The sequence below is a fragment of the Podarcis vaucheri genome, assembly GCF_965113315.1.
Source record: "Podarcis vaucheri genome assembly, chromosome: 14".
Lineage (NCBI taxonomy): Eukaryota > Metazoa > Chordata > Lepidosauria > Squamata > Lacertidae > Podarcis > Podarcis vaucheri.
In genome coordinates, this window is record NC_138752.1 from 6,517,411 (window position 1) to 6,535,990 (window position 18,580).

The 18,580-nt window shown below is 46.3% G+C and overlaps 1 protein-coding gene across 1 annotated transcript in view; it reads left to right on the forward strand.

Annotated features, from left to right (window-relative positions):
• The window catches only part of ALDH1A2 (aldehyde dehydrogenase 1 family member A2), a 69,473-nt gene that overhangs the window by 42,108 nt on the left and 8,785 nt on the right, over window positions 1–18,580 (forward strand). The window contains exons 6-9 of the mRNA XM_082198580.1: window positions 576–637; window positions 3,519–3,647; window positions 3,893–4,006; window positions 18,412–18,514. Coding sequence (XP_082054706.1) covers window positions 576–637; window positions 3,519–3,647; window positions 3,893–4,006; window positions 18,412–18,514 — 408 coding nt within the window. The remainder of the gene's footprint in view (window positions 1–575; window positions 638–3,518; window positions 3,648–3,892; window positions 4,007–18,411; window positions 18,515–18,580) is intronic.

An 18,580-nucleotide genomic window follows, 5' to 3' on the forward strand; every position in this document is an offset into this window, starting at 1 on the left:
AACTGGGCCGGGGCCTGCGCTTCTGCTGTGGCCATGGACATGCTTCTGGTGTGTGTTTGTGGTGCAGGCCCCAGCTCAGTTGCCGGTGTGGCATTGGAACATGCACATGTGCTGCACCTCAAGGTTCATGGCACCCACACTGTGGGGTCAAAGCAGCACCGCTGAAGGAAGAACTTAATGACAGTAAGCATTGCTCAACAGTGGGACAGGCTACCTGGGAAGATGGTGGACTCTCCTTCTTTGGAGGCTTCTGAACAGAAGTTGAATGGCCATCTCTCACAGGTGCCTTAGCTGTAAATCCTGCATTGCAGAGGGTGGACTAATGGCCCTTGGATCCCTCTCAACCCCATAATTCTATGGTTCTGTGATCCATTCATTTATTACACAGCAAATGAATTGGTGCTTCCAAAGTTCCCAGGCTGAATGTTCTCCAGTAATGCTTTGGTAGCTTTAAAAAATATATGGTCCCACCCATCAAAGCTGTCTCAACCTCTTCCCCCTTGGATTTTCTTTTCCTTTTGTGTGGCTTGCCTGGCCCAAGTGCTTTTGAGAGTAACCAGGCTCCTCTCTTTCAGACGGAGATTATTTCACCTTTACAAGACATGAGCCCATCGGTGTGTGTGGACAGATCATCCCTGTGAGTATCTGTGCTCGCACCTCATATTTATTTTCACTGGAATGAGCTCCCTTGAAAAGGCCCATAAGCCCCAGGCTTCAGCAAGGCGTGTTTTTCATTATGGGAGACCGGGCAATGGGGTGAGGGGGGAGGCAGGCGGAACTGAGCGCACATTGTTGACATATCTTTAACAGCCGCCCTACCAGTGCTTATTTGCACATCCTAATAGAGTTTTAGAGCTGCAGTATTAGGGAGGTGAGGCCTCCAGTCACAGAATTCCCAGGACTGGAGAGAGCAAAGCAAAACACGGCATTAGCATCAGGCGGCTGTCAGCCAATTGAGATGTTTGCACAATGGGGAGGAAGTGGAGCCCCCCCCTTTCAATCCAGCAGGATCTTTTTATCTCTCCTGTTCCAAACTGCAGCGTAACAGGGATCCAAGGAGGATAATTTTCAGGTTCTTCATCTTTTTCCTTCTTGCCCTAAACAGGGCAGAAAACTCCACAATATAATATACTTTCCTAGAACTGGTCCCTTCCATTGGGCAAAAGGGGCTATTGAGGAGTTTGCTGAAGAGGAGTGCCCCCCCCCATCAGAGAGGGCCCCTGGTGTCCCCCTTCCAGCAGGAGGTGGCTATAACATCTTCTCCTCATCTGGATTAGCCTTCCACTGCTAGATCCGGCTCAGTCTAGCCGTTTTGCTAGGCAGGGGTAGGGCAAGCGTGTCTTTCCAACCAGACCTCCACCACCTAGTCTGTCAGATTTGTTGTAGGTCTGGAAGGGCAGGTGCAAAGGTGCATATGTCCCTGACTAACACAGAGTTAGTCAGCGCCTAGGGCTTGCCGATCGAAAGGTCGGCGGTTCGAATCCCCGCGGCGGGGTGTGCTCCCGCTGCTCGGTCCCAGCGCCTGCCAACCTAGCAGTTCGAAAGCACCCCCGGGGGCAAGTAGATAAATAGGTACCGCTTACCAGCGGGAAGGTAAACGGCGTTCCGTGTGCGGCTCTGGCTCGCCAGAGCAGCGTTGTCACGCTGGCCACGTGACCCGGAAGTGTCTCCGGACAGCGCTGGCCCCCGGCCAATAGATGTGAGATGGGCGCACAAACCCCAGAGTCTGGCAAGACTGGCCCGTTTGGGCAGGGGTACCTTTACCTTTACCTTTAACACAGAGTAGCCTCCGTTGTGTGACAGAAAGAGCAGCTTCCCCCCTGGGCAGTTTTGCACCTGATGCCCCTGGCTGATGTGCCTGCTCCTCCTGATGCAGACATCTAGCTGGTCTCCCAGGGAAAATTGGATTCAAAGCTTCAGACTCAGAGCAGGAAAAGAGGAAACACAAAGGCCACAGACTTCCATCACATCTATTGCATGCAGAACACTAAAATACAATAACCTATTAAACATTAAAAGCTTCCCTAAAGAGGGCTGCCTTCAGATGTCTTCTAAAAGTTTGGTAGTTATTTTTCCCTTTGACATCTGGTGGGAGGGCGTTCCACAGGGCGGGTGCCACTACCGAGAAGGCCCTCTGCCTGGTTCCCTGTAACTGGAAAGTGCATAATCCAGTATAGCTTCATGTTGCTATATCCACCAACTTCAGGGCCCCACAGAGTTCAAAGGGTTGGCTGGAGAGATTGTGCTACTCAAGCCAAGGTCTGCATCCCTACAAGAAGTCCATCATGTCCCCCATTAAAGTGGCACAACAGTGTACCAGCTCCCCTTTAGTAACTGCGCCTCTTGATTTGGAATGGCTTCTCACTGTTAAAACCAGAGAGTCCATGCAGAAGCATTCAAACTGTAATCTGCTGCTACAAAACCCCACAGACTTAATGAGCATTTTAAAACAAACCTTTGCAAGTTGCTCGGAAACTGCCAAGGTCAACCCAGAGTCCTGAAGCCCAGTGCCAGCTCCGATTAAAATCAGCACAGCTAAGCCTTCTAATCTGTGTTTGTACAGGACTGCACAGCAATAGGGGTCCTAGTGACACCCCCTACCAGTGGTGTTTAAATAAGTTATCATTCAAATAGTTAGCCAAAATATCCCCAGTAGTAGTTCTGACGAATATCAGAGCCTCGTGTATTTTAGTGCCTGTTTGAAAAGAGCAGAAGAACCAACAGATGGAATTTGCTGTCACAAGAGTGATGATGGACCCCTTGCCACATAGCCATGAGCCACAAGCGAGAAGTAGATCAGTGGCTGTTAGTCATGAGTGCTAAAGGGAGCCCCATCTTCAGAGGCAGCAGGGTGGGGGGGTAGGGTTTATTGCCCTCATGCCTTGCACAGTTGGCCACTATGGGAAACACAGTACTAGGCTAGAGGAACGTGGTCTACACCTGCAAAGCCTCACTTAGGAAGTTTGGCTTTGATTTTTGATTTTTCTGTGTACATTTAATTGTGGGATGTTGTATGTGGAGCACACAATAGTTACAGTAGATGTAACGTATCCAAGGACATCTGTTGGCCAAGCCCAGTTTTAGGAAAATTGCTTTTCATTTTTTAAACAATGATTATGATGATAATGATGCTTTTGTACTCTGGTCAAACCAGAAGCATTCCAGGCTTCAGAAGTGGAACGACACATTGGCACTGCATGATTACTGTGCTTAATATGAGTACAGTTCACCTACAGAGCACTTACAGTTTTTCTAAGCACAATCTAACAGACATGATACAAAAGGAAAAAAGGACCAGGGAGGGAAGAGGAACGCAAACATTGGAGCAGGTTGATGTAGCTCTAATGTTCTCCACCTTGTTCTTTAAAATGGACTAAATAAGTAAATAAATATCACTGGTAGATTGATAAGCTAAAACCGCCTTTGGCAACCCTTTTGCCCTCCAGAGGACTCGAGCAGCTAGGATTTCTTGGGTCATGTGGCTGCCTTAGTAATAATGGCTGCATTCTTTCCTTCAGTGGAATTTCCCCCTGCTGATGTTTGCGTGGAAGATTGCACCTGCTCTCTGCTGCGGCAACACCATCGTCATCAAGCCGGCAGAGCAAACGCCGCTGACCGCGCTCCACATGGGAGCCCTCATAAAGGAGGTGAGCAGAGCAGCGGGGTCAGAGCCGGGCTTTCTTTGAGCCAGGCCTTGCCGGAACTCAGTTCTGCAACTCGGTTTTAAGAGAGCAAGGGAGGTGTTCATGGTGAGTTCTGGCACCTCTTTTTCTAGATAAATAGCACTGAGTCAGAGGATGCATCCAGGGAGCTGCCCAGCTTGGCTTGTGTGTGGTCCATTCACCCTAAACAGATTGCGCCTCCCCCTCCCCTCTCTTTGTTGTCGCAACAGGCTGGGTTTCCACCCGGAGTGGTCAATATCGTGCCAGGATTTGGACCCACCACCGGCGCAGCGATTGCTTCTCACGCGGGGATTGATAAGATTGCCTTCACTGGATCCACCGAGGTAAGTGGGTGCTCTAGAGGGTGTTTGGCTTCACCTCAGAAGGAAATGGTACACCCAACAAGGCATGCTGGTGCCTGCGGCGGAGATTCGCTTTCCCATTTAAGGCCAGGGCAGAGCATCACCTCCAGGAAGTCCTTGCTGAACTGCCTGGGAGATGTGCCACAGGCCTTCCCATTTCAGTGGGGCTTTGCAGAAGTCCTTACCCATCAGCGTCTGGAGGTCTGGTGTGCTCCACTTTTCCCAAAGGCCCTGAAGAGGAGTCCTTTGCCTGAGAGGGTCTTTACAGAGGTGGAGCTTCTCTTGGTTGCTGTGGTTTTTAATGGAACTCTTTGGTTTGAAGAGACAGATAAATGTGGCTCTTTGGTTTGAAGAGACAGATAAATGTGGCTGCAGGCCATGAGCTTTCATAGAGAGGATTTCAGGTGTTTCCTTTGTTTAGTGTTGTGTTTTGAACTTTAATACATCGGCCACCTCGAAAGAGTGCTTCTTGAAAGGCAGCATACAAAAGTAAAAGTAAAATAAAAAGAATGAAGATAAGCTTGTCCCTGGATTGTGCCCAAGGTGGGGCCCCTTCGCTATAGACCCTGCAAAGGCTTCCTCAGATGGCTACTACCTGTTGACACCAATATTGGAGCATTCTGGAGAGTCTGGTAAAGACAGAGTCAAGTTCCATTGACAGATTTTGTAGCTGTATGTGGCCTATATTTCAGTTAAAGAGACTCTCATGCAGGATGCACTCCTGATTGCGGGACAAAAAATACAGATGGATTTGGTTTCAGAATTGTCTCTTGTAGCCAAAATAAATTTTTAGCGTCATTCCAGCGGGCTTTCATTTCTAATAGGCGTTTAAACTCAAAATGCTGTGGATTTTGTCCTAACTCAATACCTGCCTTTAAGAGCCTTACTAATAGGAAGTGAAAAGCGTTACAGAGATGAAAAAAAGCAATTCTCTAAGAACCTAAAGTGGGAACAGCTGGAACATTTTAATGTAACGCGAGTGTAAACTGTTCCATATTGTTTTTTATTTCCTGTTCTGTGGAATTCTTGTAACAGCAAGTCGATGTAGTAACACTTTCAAACCAGTAATGTAAGATCAGCTGTTCTGCGGAGCATTGGGCTTCTCAGAACTAATGAAGGCTGCCTGGCCTTGTTAACATAAAGGTGGAAATGTTTTGTTTTCTCCTGCTTGTATCCGTTGAATATCCCTTGCACAATGTGAAGACTGGGTTTACTCCTGCTTTCAAAATTTATATGCCGCCACCTCCAGGAACTGGGAGCAGCGAGTGATATTTTAGGAAAATTAAAAGAGGTCTTGTTAACAGGCAATAGAAAGTCTGGCAAAGTTTGCCAGATTCAGGCCCATAAACAAGCTTCCTGGTAAGGCCTGCCTCAAACTTCTGAAATATTTTCTGGCTTGGCTTTTCATCCACGCTGGGGAGAACATCTCAGCCCCCAAACGACTGGTGGGGGCAAACAGCACTCTGCCACTGAAGACCTTAGTTTGGAACCACAGGGTCTGCAGCTTGGGCTACCAATTGCCAGTCACTACTTCTTTTCATGAATGCACACAGATTTATTTGTTTCCAGTATTTGATCAGGATGATAGTCAGGGCTAGAGCTGGAGGTCAGGGTCACTGAGTGGGGAACAGCAAGCCTATCATCTTTTGTGACATCTAAGCCAGGCATGTCCAACTCCCAAGAGACTGCAATCTACTCCCACTATAAAAAACTGACAGTGGATTGGATTGACCAAAGTTGCTGAGCTTTTTTTCGGGGGGGGGGGATCAGAATCACGCAAATGACCAGGATCGACCAGGGATGCCCCACAATCGATTGGTAGATCGTGATCGACCTGTTGGACATCCCTGATCTCAGCTGTATAATATAATTTGTGTGCATCTGTGCAATACCCATTCACATGAACAATACAGAGACCCATGTGCTCTAATGGGATACTTGTATATACTGTATAATTGTTTTAAAAAAATGTACCTTTTTCTTTTTAAACCTCCTTACTGTTTCTCCAAAGAGACTGAGCACAGCTAACAATCAGCAATAAAAACAGAGTAACACAGATGTATGCACTATTGACTTTTAAAAGATGTAAAAAACACATTGAAATTGATAGGACAAGCAACTAATCCAGCCTCTTTGACAAATTCAAGCAACACAAAAATAGCAAAAAGTACATAACTAAAGACCCTTTTGAAAAGTCAGGTCTTTGCCAGCTGCCTGAAACTGTGAAGGAACTTGCTCTGCAAGCTGTTTCATAGAGGAGGCGCCACAACAAGGAAGGCCCTGTCCTTAGCTTCACCACCTAAGGTGGAGGGATTAGGAGCAGGGGCCCATCTGAGTACTGGAGTTTGCAGGGGCAAACATACAGAAAAATGGGGACTTGAGGCCCATGGAAGTCTTTCATCTGTGCAACCCAATTCTATGCCTCTTACTCAGAAGAAGTTTCTGGTAAACACAGACCAGCTCACTCCCAGACAAGTGCCTGTAGCATCTCAGTCTTTGCTGATAAATCACATGCATTTAGGATGAAGAGTTTGCAGCCCTGCTGCTTGTAAAACAACATGGGCATTGCCAGCTAACTTTTTTTGGTCATCCTCCAACTCCTGAATAATGACTGTTTGTGGGGGGAGGGGGAGATTGGGAGATGGACCATATGTCAGATCTTTGTGGAGCCTTTGATGTGCTCTCCCCATCCCAGCACCCCGCCTCTTTTCCCATTCACGGCTCACCTCTCCCAGGTGGGGATGCAGCGGGGTGACGGTCCCCCCCAGCCTGCAGGCAGGCAACTTCTTACACGAACCCGCCCGTCATGGATCGCTTCTCTGCACAATCCCCCATCGCTTGTGTTTCATGCTGCCATGGCTCATTAGGGACAGCTCTGCAAAAACGCTGGGTTTCTGTAAGCACCAAGGCTGAGCCCCAAATGCTGCCTTTGGGAGAAAGCAAAGCAAAATGTGTGCTCCACACTCCATGATTCCCCCCCCCCGCCCCCGCTGAGCCTCAGATCAGTCACAGAGCCCTCAGAAGTAGAAGAAACGGGTGTGGAGAAAGAAGGACGTTTTTCTCCTTCTCTCCATAGTGCAAGAACTAAATGGGATCATTCCATGAAGCTGAATGGTGGAAGATTCGGGACAGTCTAAAGGAGGGACTTCTCTGCACATCTCAGAGTTAAATGATGACATTCACTCTTGCAAGGTGTGCAATGGCTACCAACTTGGACTTTTTCTAAAAGGGAATTGGACCAATCCATGGAGCATAACACTCTCAGTGGCTACTAGCCCAAATGGCTAGTATGGCCTGCTGTGGCTGTAGAGACCGGTGTGGGAGAGACATGTTTTTTTGCAACTGGGGCAGATGAAGGCGTCTGGTTGTGCCTGTGCAAATGCACCATGGGATTTTTTCTTTCTGTGCTCCTCCCAGAGGTCATTCCTCCTTTGGTCACTGCTGTGGATACACAATCAGACTGATTATCTCCAGGTGCTGCGGTTATCTGCATGGCACATGGCACGATCAATGTTGCCATCCTCCATGTCATGTTTGCAGACATCTTTGTAAAGCAGAGTTGGCCTGCCAATGGCCCTGGTGTCTGAAGCCAGCTCCCCACAGAGCATGTCCTTGGAGATCTTTACTGCTTCATCAGCATCTCCAAAAATCTCTTTCCCCTACTTCCGAGCAAACACTTAGCTCTGGGGTGCTATCACGTTGGCCTTGGGAAGTGAACAGGGAGTGGTATTCCCGGAGCTGCTTGAGTGTTTTCATCCCCTGTATGGCTTCACTTGCCTTCCTACCTCTCTGCCCCTTGTTAAATGAGCATCCAGTTATCAAGGATGAAGAGAAAGCAGAATACAGGCAATGTAATGTCAGTGAGCCCTCAGGCAACAAACCAAATGGAATCTCAGGTCTGGGAAGAACTTTAGAAGTGTCTGGGTGGGGCTCTATGCCAGTCCCAATAGCCAGATGCCTCTGGGGAATATGTGGAGCAGGAGAGTCTTTTACCAGCATCTCAGCATCACGTTGCTTTCGACTCTGGATCCTTCCTTCCTTCTCTTTGCTCCTTCAGTGTTTGTCCTGTTCTAGCCTAGGTGGCTGTAGAAACAAATTGGAGTAATGGAAGAGGATTAGTCTATCAATAGCTGCGGCTGATGGGAGTTGCAGTCCAAACATTTGGCAGTAAAGGCTGTTGTAAGTCACAGTAGCTAAGCAGAACCTCCATGTGCCAAGGCAGTGCTCCTCAGATTATACCTGACACCAGGAGCAAAAACCAGTGGGTGGATCTCCTTCCTGTGCCTTGTTTGTGTGTATATCAGGATTAGACTCTGCTGAATTAGACTAACCTTGATCTCCTCCACCAAGACAATTCTTATACACGGAAAGGGGCCTGGGGCAAAGCATGAATAACCTGAGACAGCGGTCAGTCGCTGGATGATGTTTAGGGAAGCTCACAAGCGGTTTTCCTTGGGTGTGAAGTGGGCTACAAATTTGCTGCATTCTAGGTAAAATCAGCCACAGTGGTTACTTCTGTTCCAAGCTGACCACATTGTTGTCTCCATATGGTGTCTCCCAGGCAGAAACTGAAGATAATGAAACATCTGACATTTGTTCCAACATACTGAAGTCTGTATGAGTGAGAGGAAAGATGAAGATTTGGTTGATGCAACAAACACACCCAAGCAAACAAGTTAGATCCCCAGTTTAATGAGAGAGGGAGATCAGTGGGGGAGAGGGAGAGAGGGAGCGCTTTGGGCTCAAAGATCTTTAGGTTGAACAACTTCAGTCAAAAGCCCAAGGAAGCATCTTGCCTGATTTGCTTGCAACTCGGGTGTTTGCTTTATGCTGTGAGTTTAACAAAGCATGAGCTCATCATTAGTCAACAAGATACTGGGCGAGGCCATCAAAGCAAACTACAGGAGAGTCCAGGATTGAGTCATGCCAAGCAAATGTTTGCAGCTAACAGCTGTATTACCACTGATCCTGTCTTGCTCAGCAGGTGACCCCCCCCCCAAATGAGATGGATTTCATGCTGCAGGATCCAGACCCTGTTGTGTCAGCTCTCCCTTCTCATCCAAGAGGATTTTGCACTAAAGGCCTGCAAGGACCTTCCAGATCAACCCTGCGAGACATTTTGCTCATTTTTACTGAACCTCTTTGGTTTCTCTCAAAAGTTCTCAGAAGAACACTCAGATTCCCAAACTTGTGGAGGGGAAGGGCAAATTGGACTGGCCCTGTTGAAAGCAGAAGTGGCACGGAGCCCACAAATCTTCCCCACTTCTGTTCTGTGCTGAATAAATGCTACATTTCAGATTAAAATGGTCATTGGTATCATTGCTCATAGCCTAGACCAACTTTCCCCCAGGTGCCCTTGACATGTTGCTGGACTACAACTCCCAGCAGCCCCAGCAGCCAGCATAGCCAATGGTCAGGGGCAATGGGAGCTGTGATCCAACAAAATCCAGACGGCACCAAGGCTGGCTACCTCTGCATTAAGAGGAAACAGGCCAAATGGAGCCATAGGGCAAAGAGTCCACCAGGAATTCTACACAACAGGGTGGCCTGTCCTGTTTCACCACCTGAAGTGAAGTGGGAGGGTCCTGCTATGTGTGCACACTGTGTGTCACCTCTCCTTGCCACCCCTGATGCAGCTTCCAGGTTCTGGCAAGATCTCACTGGAAGCGAGAAGTCACTCCAGATGCTTCTCCTTGCTTCTCTGGTGGTAGCGATGGTGGGGTGCCCCTTGGATTCTGCCCTCTGAGGCGGCTGCCTCACTCTGCCTCATGGATAGGCCGGCCCTGCTGTACCAACACCACTGGGACTTATGGAGGACTTTCCTGATGAAGGCAAGCGGTGCCATTTGGACTTGTCACTCTGGACACTGAAATGTTTTGGGTCACCAGCAAGGTGGGAAGATGACACAAAAATCAAAAATGGAGTGAATGTGACCCAGTCATAAAGCAATGCAAGGTCTTCTTCACACAGGCCTTTTGTGCCATTTGTAAGCCCTGGTAGCTTGGGGGAGTCCTGAAAGCTGATCCCTGAGACAGGGCTGGTTTTAGGGTGGTGCACCCCATGGAACCAAGGGGGTAAAAATTGAGAAGATCCATCACTGAGAAGATCCATTTGGGGACGCCAAATTTTGGCCTCACTCAGGGCACCATGCTATCACAGATGACCAAAACCTGGCCCTGCCCTGAAATGCAGCTGTGATATGGACTGAGCTGAGAGGACCTGCCAGACCCGTGCATCTCTCTGTGCATCTCTGTGTGCTGCTGGGTTGGCTCATCTGGGCCAAGGAGGTTCTTCTGGGGTGTGCCAAGGACTGACAAGCACAGCTTACTCTTCTCCATGCCAATCTGCAGCCAGGGGCTGTGTTTGTGCAGCAAACAACCCCACATCTGCAGAATCAGTGTGTGTGTGGGTGTACTTTGCATGGGGAGTTAGGCTTTGACAGAGGAACCTGAGAATATTCTCATACCTGCAAGATCCTTGTTTGCAGTTTATGTTTGTTTTGATATTTAACCTTCCTTTCAGCCACAAAACAACCCCTTAAGCAGCTCCAAAACAGGACTACTTAAAATAAAACACACACACCAGAAAGCAAATTAAAAACAAATTACCATATTTTTCGCTCTACCAGACCACAAGACGCACCTAGTTTTTGGAGGAGGAAAACAAGAAAAAAAATATTCTGAATCTCAGAAGCCAGAACAGCAAGAGGGATCGCTGCACAGTGAAAGCAGCAATCCCTCTTGCTGTTCTGGCTTCTGGGATAGCTGCGCAGCCTGCATTCGCTCCATAAGACGCACACACATTTCCCCTTACTTTTTAGGTGCGAAAAAGTGAGTCTTATAGAGCAAAAAATACATGAATAATCACAGAGAACAAGTATAAGCTATTTGACCCTTTCAATGTACTTTAAATTAACTGGATTATTATTTAGTAATTGAAAAGACAAAAGAAAAATGAAATACATTTTTTAAATTTTATTTTTGCATTTTCTATTTTACATATACAAGTGAAATAAAAACATAAACACAAAATCCCCTTTGACTTCCTTTCCCCACCCCTGCCAAAAAAAAGCAAGACATTTGCCCCTTGTGAGTGACCCAAGCAGAACTTTCAAAAAAATCACATTTTTATAGAGGACAGAAGGTTATATATCTATATATCTATTTTAAGCAAAATTTGTCCAACATTTTAAGTCTAATTAATGCATTAAGGGGTTAATACTATAGAGTAAGCTGTCCTGCTAGGCTTAACCAGGTCACTCCCCAACACCTTGAGAGAAAGGTAAACCTCCGTCTACCTGAGAAGCTCAGTGTGTAAAGAGGTCTGAGCTGGTTGCACCAAGCTCAGACCACGTGGCTCTAACAAGCCTGAGTTCCTATACCAATAATTTAGGAACTTTCACCACTGTAGCTAGCCCACATTTTATTGATTGATGTATGAAAAAGCACATGAATCTGACCTTTGGAAAGTTTGTAAGTAAACAATCTTTAACTTACCAAATGTGTGGTCTTTTCTATGCTAAAAGAGAAGTTTTGGAACTCACAAGAGCATATTTTAAAAGTCGAATAGCCTATATTTCCACGTTTCACTTTGCAGCATAATTTGTGATGTTAAAATCTCTAATAGGGTTCTCTTGCCAAAGAGTACTTGCCCCAAACTTGTATCCCGGCATCCAGGAAGTCTCTTTTTATACCTATTTTCCTCCTTTTTTGTAATAATTTTTATTACATTTTCTGTTTTACAATTTCAAATAAACATTTTACAAACTCTAAAATATCCAGTGGCTTCCCTTCCTCTCTTTCTATGGTTCATTTTACATATCATACATCCTTGCATATATTACTATAACCATTCAAATAAATTTTACACTTTTACATCCATCAAAAATTATTTACTTTGTTGAATTTATCTTAATGCTGTCAGTGTTTTCAGCTGTACAGTTATTTTCCAGATATTCAGTAAGCATTTTCCAATCTTCTTTAAATGCATGTTCTCCTTGCTCTCTTATTCTATCTGTTAAACCTGCAAGTTGTGCATATGCTTTCGGCTTAAGTTGCCAATCCTCTTTAGTTGGGACCTCGCTCACTTTCCATTTTGGGGCTAACGAAACACAGGCCACAGTTGTTGCATATGTAAGTAACCTTTTCTGGCATCTGGGAATTTCATTCTGGGTTATCCCCAGCAAAAAGAACTCTGTGGGTTTTTTTTGGGGGGGGGACGGACGTAATTTTGAACATTTTTTTCAATTCATTATAAATCATTTCCCAATACCCTTTTACCTTTTTACATGTCTACCACATGTGGAAGAACGTTCCCTCTACTTCTTTACACTTCCAAAACTTATCTGATTCTGTCTTATAAATCTTAGCCAACCTACCCAGAGTTAAATAATAATAATACCATCTATGAATCATTTTCAAGTAGTTCTCTTTCAATGAGTAGCATGCTGTAAATTTCAGGTTGCTTTTCCAGAGTTGAGATCTATATTGTGTCCTATATCATTTGCCCAGTGTGTCATTGAAGTTTTAACAAGCTCGTCTTTTGTTTCCCATTCTAATAGAAGATGATACATTTTAGACAAAGGTTTATCCTTATTTTGCAAGAGTTCCATTTCAAATTGTGAACTTTGGTCCAAAAATCCATTCTTTCTATCTAATTTAAACATATCATGTAACTGGTGATATTGCAAGCAAGCAATAACTTGGTTCCTTAGGTTTTCCATTGATTTCAGTTTGGGTTCCCCAATGTAAATTCCAGCAGTTACATGGAACAGTCACCCATTGTCTACAGTTACAGTTGCCTATTGTACTGTGGTACCTCGGGTTACAAACGCTTCAGGTTACAGACTCCGCTAACCCAGAAATAGTACCTCGGGTTAAGAACTTTGCTTCAGGATGAGAATAGAAATTGTGCAGCAGCGGCACAGTGGCAGCAGGAGGCCCCATTAGCTAAAATGGTACCTCAGGTTAAGAACAGTTTCAGGTTAAGAACGGACCTCCAGGACGAATTAAGTACTTAACCCGAGGTACCACTGTATATCTACATTAACTCTCTTAATTGTAATTGCTCCGATGGGAGATAGCCATAAATAAAGGTGTTTTTCTTTCCAACAGATTTTTATGTTTCTCCCAAACTCTATACAGATTCTTCCTAAGAATGTGATTCATAAAACTCTTATAGATTTTCGCCTTCCCATACCAAAGACATGCATGCCAGCCGAATTTTAAATCATGTCCCTATACCTATAAATGTATATATACCTATTTTTTCCTTGCCACCAACAGAGATTATATTGTTGCAGGTCCTTGTGGCACACAGAGTTCTGGTCCCTCTTGGGTTATGCAGAGAATGATCCTCCCCTCCAGCCACTGTCTCACAACCTATTCCAAGTGGGGATTGAGGAGTGGAGGATGCCGGTGCCAACATTCCTGTTGATGAAACGTCTTGGCTCCACTGTCTATGGGGGAGAAACCTTTCCCCTGGCATTCCCTTCCTGGGCTGCACCGGCTGTCTGTGGGGAGTTCATTGGGAGTGCCAAGAGACGGGAAGGAGGAAGCAAGTGAGCAGGGCAGAAGACATAAAAGCCAACACACACCTCCCTTTGCAACCCTTTCCAAATTGAAAACTGGAAAGAACTGCCTTTTCTCTCTGCAAAGCTTCCCTCACCCCTGCCCAGGGTAAAAATACAGAATAATCAAATAATTAGTGAGTAGTCATTCAAGAGAGGAGAGGAGTAGCATTGGAGTTAGAGCACATAGTATTCTCCCAGATGAACGAACTGCAACACTCATTAAGCTTATATCTAGAGAGGCTTTGATCTGTGCACTTTCCTTTACTGAGCTAGTAGCTCTGTTACGTAGTCCCATAATTCAGGTGATATCAGATCCCCACCCTCAATTTACTGTGGCAGCCACTCTGAGGAGCTCCTTCCCTGGGAAAACAAAGTTGCCTCCCTCTTCATCAAATTCCCTTCCCGGACAGGTGGAAATCTCCCTCTTTGCGAAGGTGTTTGGGGCTTCCTCTTGTTGGCTTTGCAACATCTCTGGATTGTTTTGCTGCACAACTGCTCTTGGCTGGCTTTTCATTCATTGAGTTTTTAGCTGTGATCTGAAAATGTGATTGGTTTAGATTTCGTTGTGTGTCACATTGAACGTTTAGTGGTTTTGAACGGCTGGGAAAGAAACTGAGGTATTTTATAAATAAAAATAGAAACAGTTGACAGGATGAGGTTGCAGACCGAAGGAGCAACAGATTGCTAGTTCTTTGATTTATTGCTTGGTGTTTGCCACTGTGTTGATTGTAGGGATGTGTATAGATGTTAGATGTATTTATTAGATGTTATCCTACCTTCCTTACGTTATAGCAGAGTGCATCTCTTTGCAACTTAAAAGGGAAGCTTAGATTGACCAGTTTTAGCCTTTTAGTTTAAGTAACCAGTATGCTTTAAGGCGGGATGCGGGTGGCACTGTGGGTTAAACCACAGAGCCTAGGACTTGCCGATCAGAAGGTCGAGGTGAGCTCCCATTGCTCGTTCCCTGCTCCTGCCAACCTAGCAGTTCAAAAGCACGTCAAAGTGCAAGTAGATAAATAGGTACCGCTCTGGTGGGAAGGTAAACGGCGTTTCCATGCGCTGCTCTGGTTCGCCGGAAGCGGCTTAGTCATGCTGGCCACATGACCCGGAAGCTGTACGCCGGCTCCCTCGGCCAGTAAAGCGAGATGAGCGCCGCAACCCCAGAGTCGCTCACGGACCTAATGGTCAGGGGTCCCTTTATCTTTATCTATGCTTTAAGGCAGACTGGTTTCTCCTTTTCTCTCCCTTAAAACAACAATCACATAAACAGTCTTGTAAAAGGTAAAAAACATTTTGCTCACTCAGAATACTTGTTGAGAAGTAACAGATACAGCAGCTTTGTTCAGGCAAGCTTAAAATGGTAATTCTGTTACATAGGCATGCTTAAGTCTAGCTTAAGATGGAGTCTGATCATTGGAGGTCAGACATGGCAGATTGTTTTTCACATTTATAGCTTGAGATAAAGAGTAAAAGTGAAGAGAGGCAAAAGAGCAGAGAGCAAAGACGAATTGCTCAGTCAGGTAAGTAGATTATATATGGCTTTGCCCTACTTCTGGCTGGGCATAGTGGGAGTGTCTCTCACAGAGCTTTCTCTAGCAAACTTACAGGAAAACTCTGTGAGCTTCATGTGCCTGTCTAGCAAACATGCATTGCCGGTTTGCCTGCATTGTAAATACAGTGGTACCTCAGGTTAAGTACTTAATTCGTTCCGGAGGTCCATTCTTAACCTGAAACTGTTCTTAACCTGAAGCACCACTTTAGCTAATGGGGCCTCCTGCTGCCGCCGCGCCACCGGAGCACGATTTCTGTTCTTATCCTGAAGCAAGGTACTTAACCTGAGGTACTATTTCTGGGTTAGCGGAGTCTGTAACCTGAAGCGTATGTAACCTGAAGCGTATGTAACCCGAGGTACCACTGTATCCCACAATGATTTGGTGTTCTTGGGATATGTTGCCTCCAACCATCAGAATGTCTCAGGCCAAAAGCATCTGAATGGAGTCAGTTCTGAAGGAAAAGTCTGAAGATGTAACCTTTTCTCTAAAATGAAGCATCATAAGGGTCTTCTTGAAACTTTGCTGAGGTCAACGGGGCTTGCACAGGAGATCTTCCCAGGGACTGGGCTTCTCTGTCCTCCCAGCTGCCCTGTTTGGCTAGATTGCCCCTGCTTTGCATTTGCTCCATCTTATGCTGTCATTTTTACCACATTTCCCATTGTCAAGTGATGATGGGAAAGAAGAAACGACTGTTGGTAAGCAAGACCGTTTCATATCACAGGAGGGGAGAGGGCTGCTGTGCTCAAGTCCTGCTCGTGGCCTGACTGTAGGCATCTGGTTGGCCACTGTGAGAACAGGATGCTGGACTAGATTGGCCAATGGCTTGACCCAGCAGGCACTTCTTATGTTCAGCTCTGTTGATTTTGCACGTGTGCTTTTGGTAAAAATCTGTACATGTTCAAGGGTGTGGGCAGCAACAAAGCAGTGTTGAGGTCCGTCATCTATCCATGAGCATTGGCTTGTAGTGGAATGCCTTTTTTGATATGCTGGCAGATGCCACCTGATCCGTTAGAAGTGGCTCATTAATTCTCTGTCATGCTACCACCCACTTCTGTGTGTGTTGTTAACAATATTAACCTCCATCATAGGTGCTGGCTCTCTGAGGCCTTGAGTGCCTGAGCACCCACAAAATTCCCCATGAAGGGGCTGGCCACCCACAAAATTTGGCACCAGGGCCACCACGGCCCCAGGCACCCATGGTCGCAGGGCCAAGCTGGCACTCTTGACTTCCATTATATGCCCAGCTGAGCCTACAGCCAAGGTTGTTGTTGTGGTTACCTCAGGTTTGTGTATGATTAAGGATGACTGAGTGGACAACAGGCAGATATGGCCAACTCTCCTAGAAAAGGCTCCAGTGCAATGCAGCAGATGTTGCATAGGCGCACAGGGCTCTTGCAAGCTCTGCTTGGTTTTGCTGAGGCTTTTTGCTGCCTGCCATTATTGTGTGGCAGCTGGCTGCCATACAAAATGTCTGCCTCAGAGTCAAAATGTCTCAGGGTTTATCCACTCTTAATTTCCCCCTGCTTTTTCTAGGCATGGCCCACACTTAAAAGCTCAATGTCTGAACACCCCTTTCTTTTGCTCTGGAGCTTTCCTCATGAAAACCCACTGCCAGAAACTCAAATTGACATTTGCTCTGCTTGAGCACTAAAGAGCGGGTTTTTGTGGGGAAAGCTCCTGGGCAAAACAAAACAAAATGCTCATACCTGGAGTTTTAAGCACAGACGTTTTCCTGGAAAGAGTGGGGCAAAAGGTAAGTGTGGATAAGCCCACAGTCCTACATTTGAGTAAAAGTTGGAGACCACAGAGCACTGATTCTGACTGCTTGCAGTACGCCCATCTCCCCGCATGGACTGCACAGTCAAAAGACTAACCAGTGTCTAGACTGTGTGGGCAGGCAGGGAATCTCTGTGAACTTATATGGAGCAAAGAGACCAGGATGACTTCAGTCCCTTCTTAGACCCGTTGTTGATATGTCTGCCTCCACTCTTATCTGCCCATTGCTTCTGGGAATCAAAATGTTTTGTTTCTTATGTCAGCATAATTATGCATCTTCACCTGCATCTCGTCTCAGGGCTGGTTCAGCTGCAGGTCAGCCCAGAGACCCAGAGACTAGCAGTAAAGTTGATTCTTTATTCAAGGAAACAGAATACAAACAGAAAAACCTAAGGTGAGACTGGCGCCGGTGAAGCAGTAGCCAGAACTGGCAATCTGGGCCTCCTCTCCATCCGGCTGTTTTCCCTGCAGTCCACCAGGGAGGGGCCCCTTGAAACCTCTGGGCTGAACCCATTGTTCGGCCACATGCAAAAGTCTCTGAGACCTTGGAGACAAGAGGGGAGCTGAATACAGTAGGACCAGCAGGCTCCTATGGATCTGTTGCAGTCTCAGCCCCCACCTCCAACTGTCTGTCCTATGTCTGCAGTGTTTTCATCCTCTGTATTATGAACTGAGTTGAATAGGATCCACAAGGCAGCAGTCTGATTGGTCCTAGAACAATAGGATTCAGAATGCAGCAGTCTGATTGGTCCTAGAACAATAGGGTCCAGAATGCAGCAGTCTGATTGGTCCACAGGAGCCACCCAATCCAGCTCCAGATGGAAGTGAATCCGCAACCTGATTGGTCTACAGGTGAATCCCAGAATTAGCCAATCACATGGGGCCCATTGTGTAAATAATGTATATAAAGCAGACATTCTGGGGGAACTTCCATTCCTCCTCACCACCATGAGCTGAATAAAGAGCATGAAATCCACTCGACTCTGAGTATATTTCACTCTTCTTCCTCTCTCTCACTAAGAACTGTTGCTTGTCCAGTACAGTGGTACCTCGGGTTAAGTACTTAATTCGTTCCGGAGGTCCGTTCTTAACCTGAAACTGTTCTTAACCTGATGCACCACTTTAGCTAATGGGGCCTTCTGCTGCTGCTGCTGCTGCTGCGCCGCCGGAGCATAATTTCTGTTCTCATCCTGAAGCAAAGTTCTTAACCAAAGGTACTATTTCTGGGTTAGCAGAGTCTGTAACCTGAAGCATATGTAACCCAAGGTACCACTGTATTCAGCCATTTCCCCCCTCCTCTCTTCCGTGTCCCACCAGCATTCCCCTGGCCTGGAGCCCTCCTATTCTCAGGCTTCTCTGGGGGGTTCTCTGACTGGAGCTCCCCGCCTCTCCTCATTGTCCAGCCAGCTCCTGACATTTCACTAGAGCCTTGAGCTGCCTGTTGCTCTGCGCCCATCTCTCAAGCCTTTTCTCCTTCATCTTTTCAGGTTGGCAAGTTGATCCAAGAAGCAGCTGGGAGGAGTAACTTAAAGAGGGTGACGCTGGAACTTGGGGGGAAGAGCCCCAATATTATCTTTGCAGATGCCGACTGTAAGTAAGGACGAGGGAGGAGTTTTGTAAGGTTCACATTTTAATGCAAATAATGTAATGTAAATA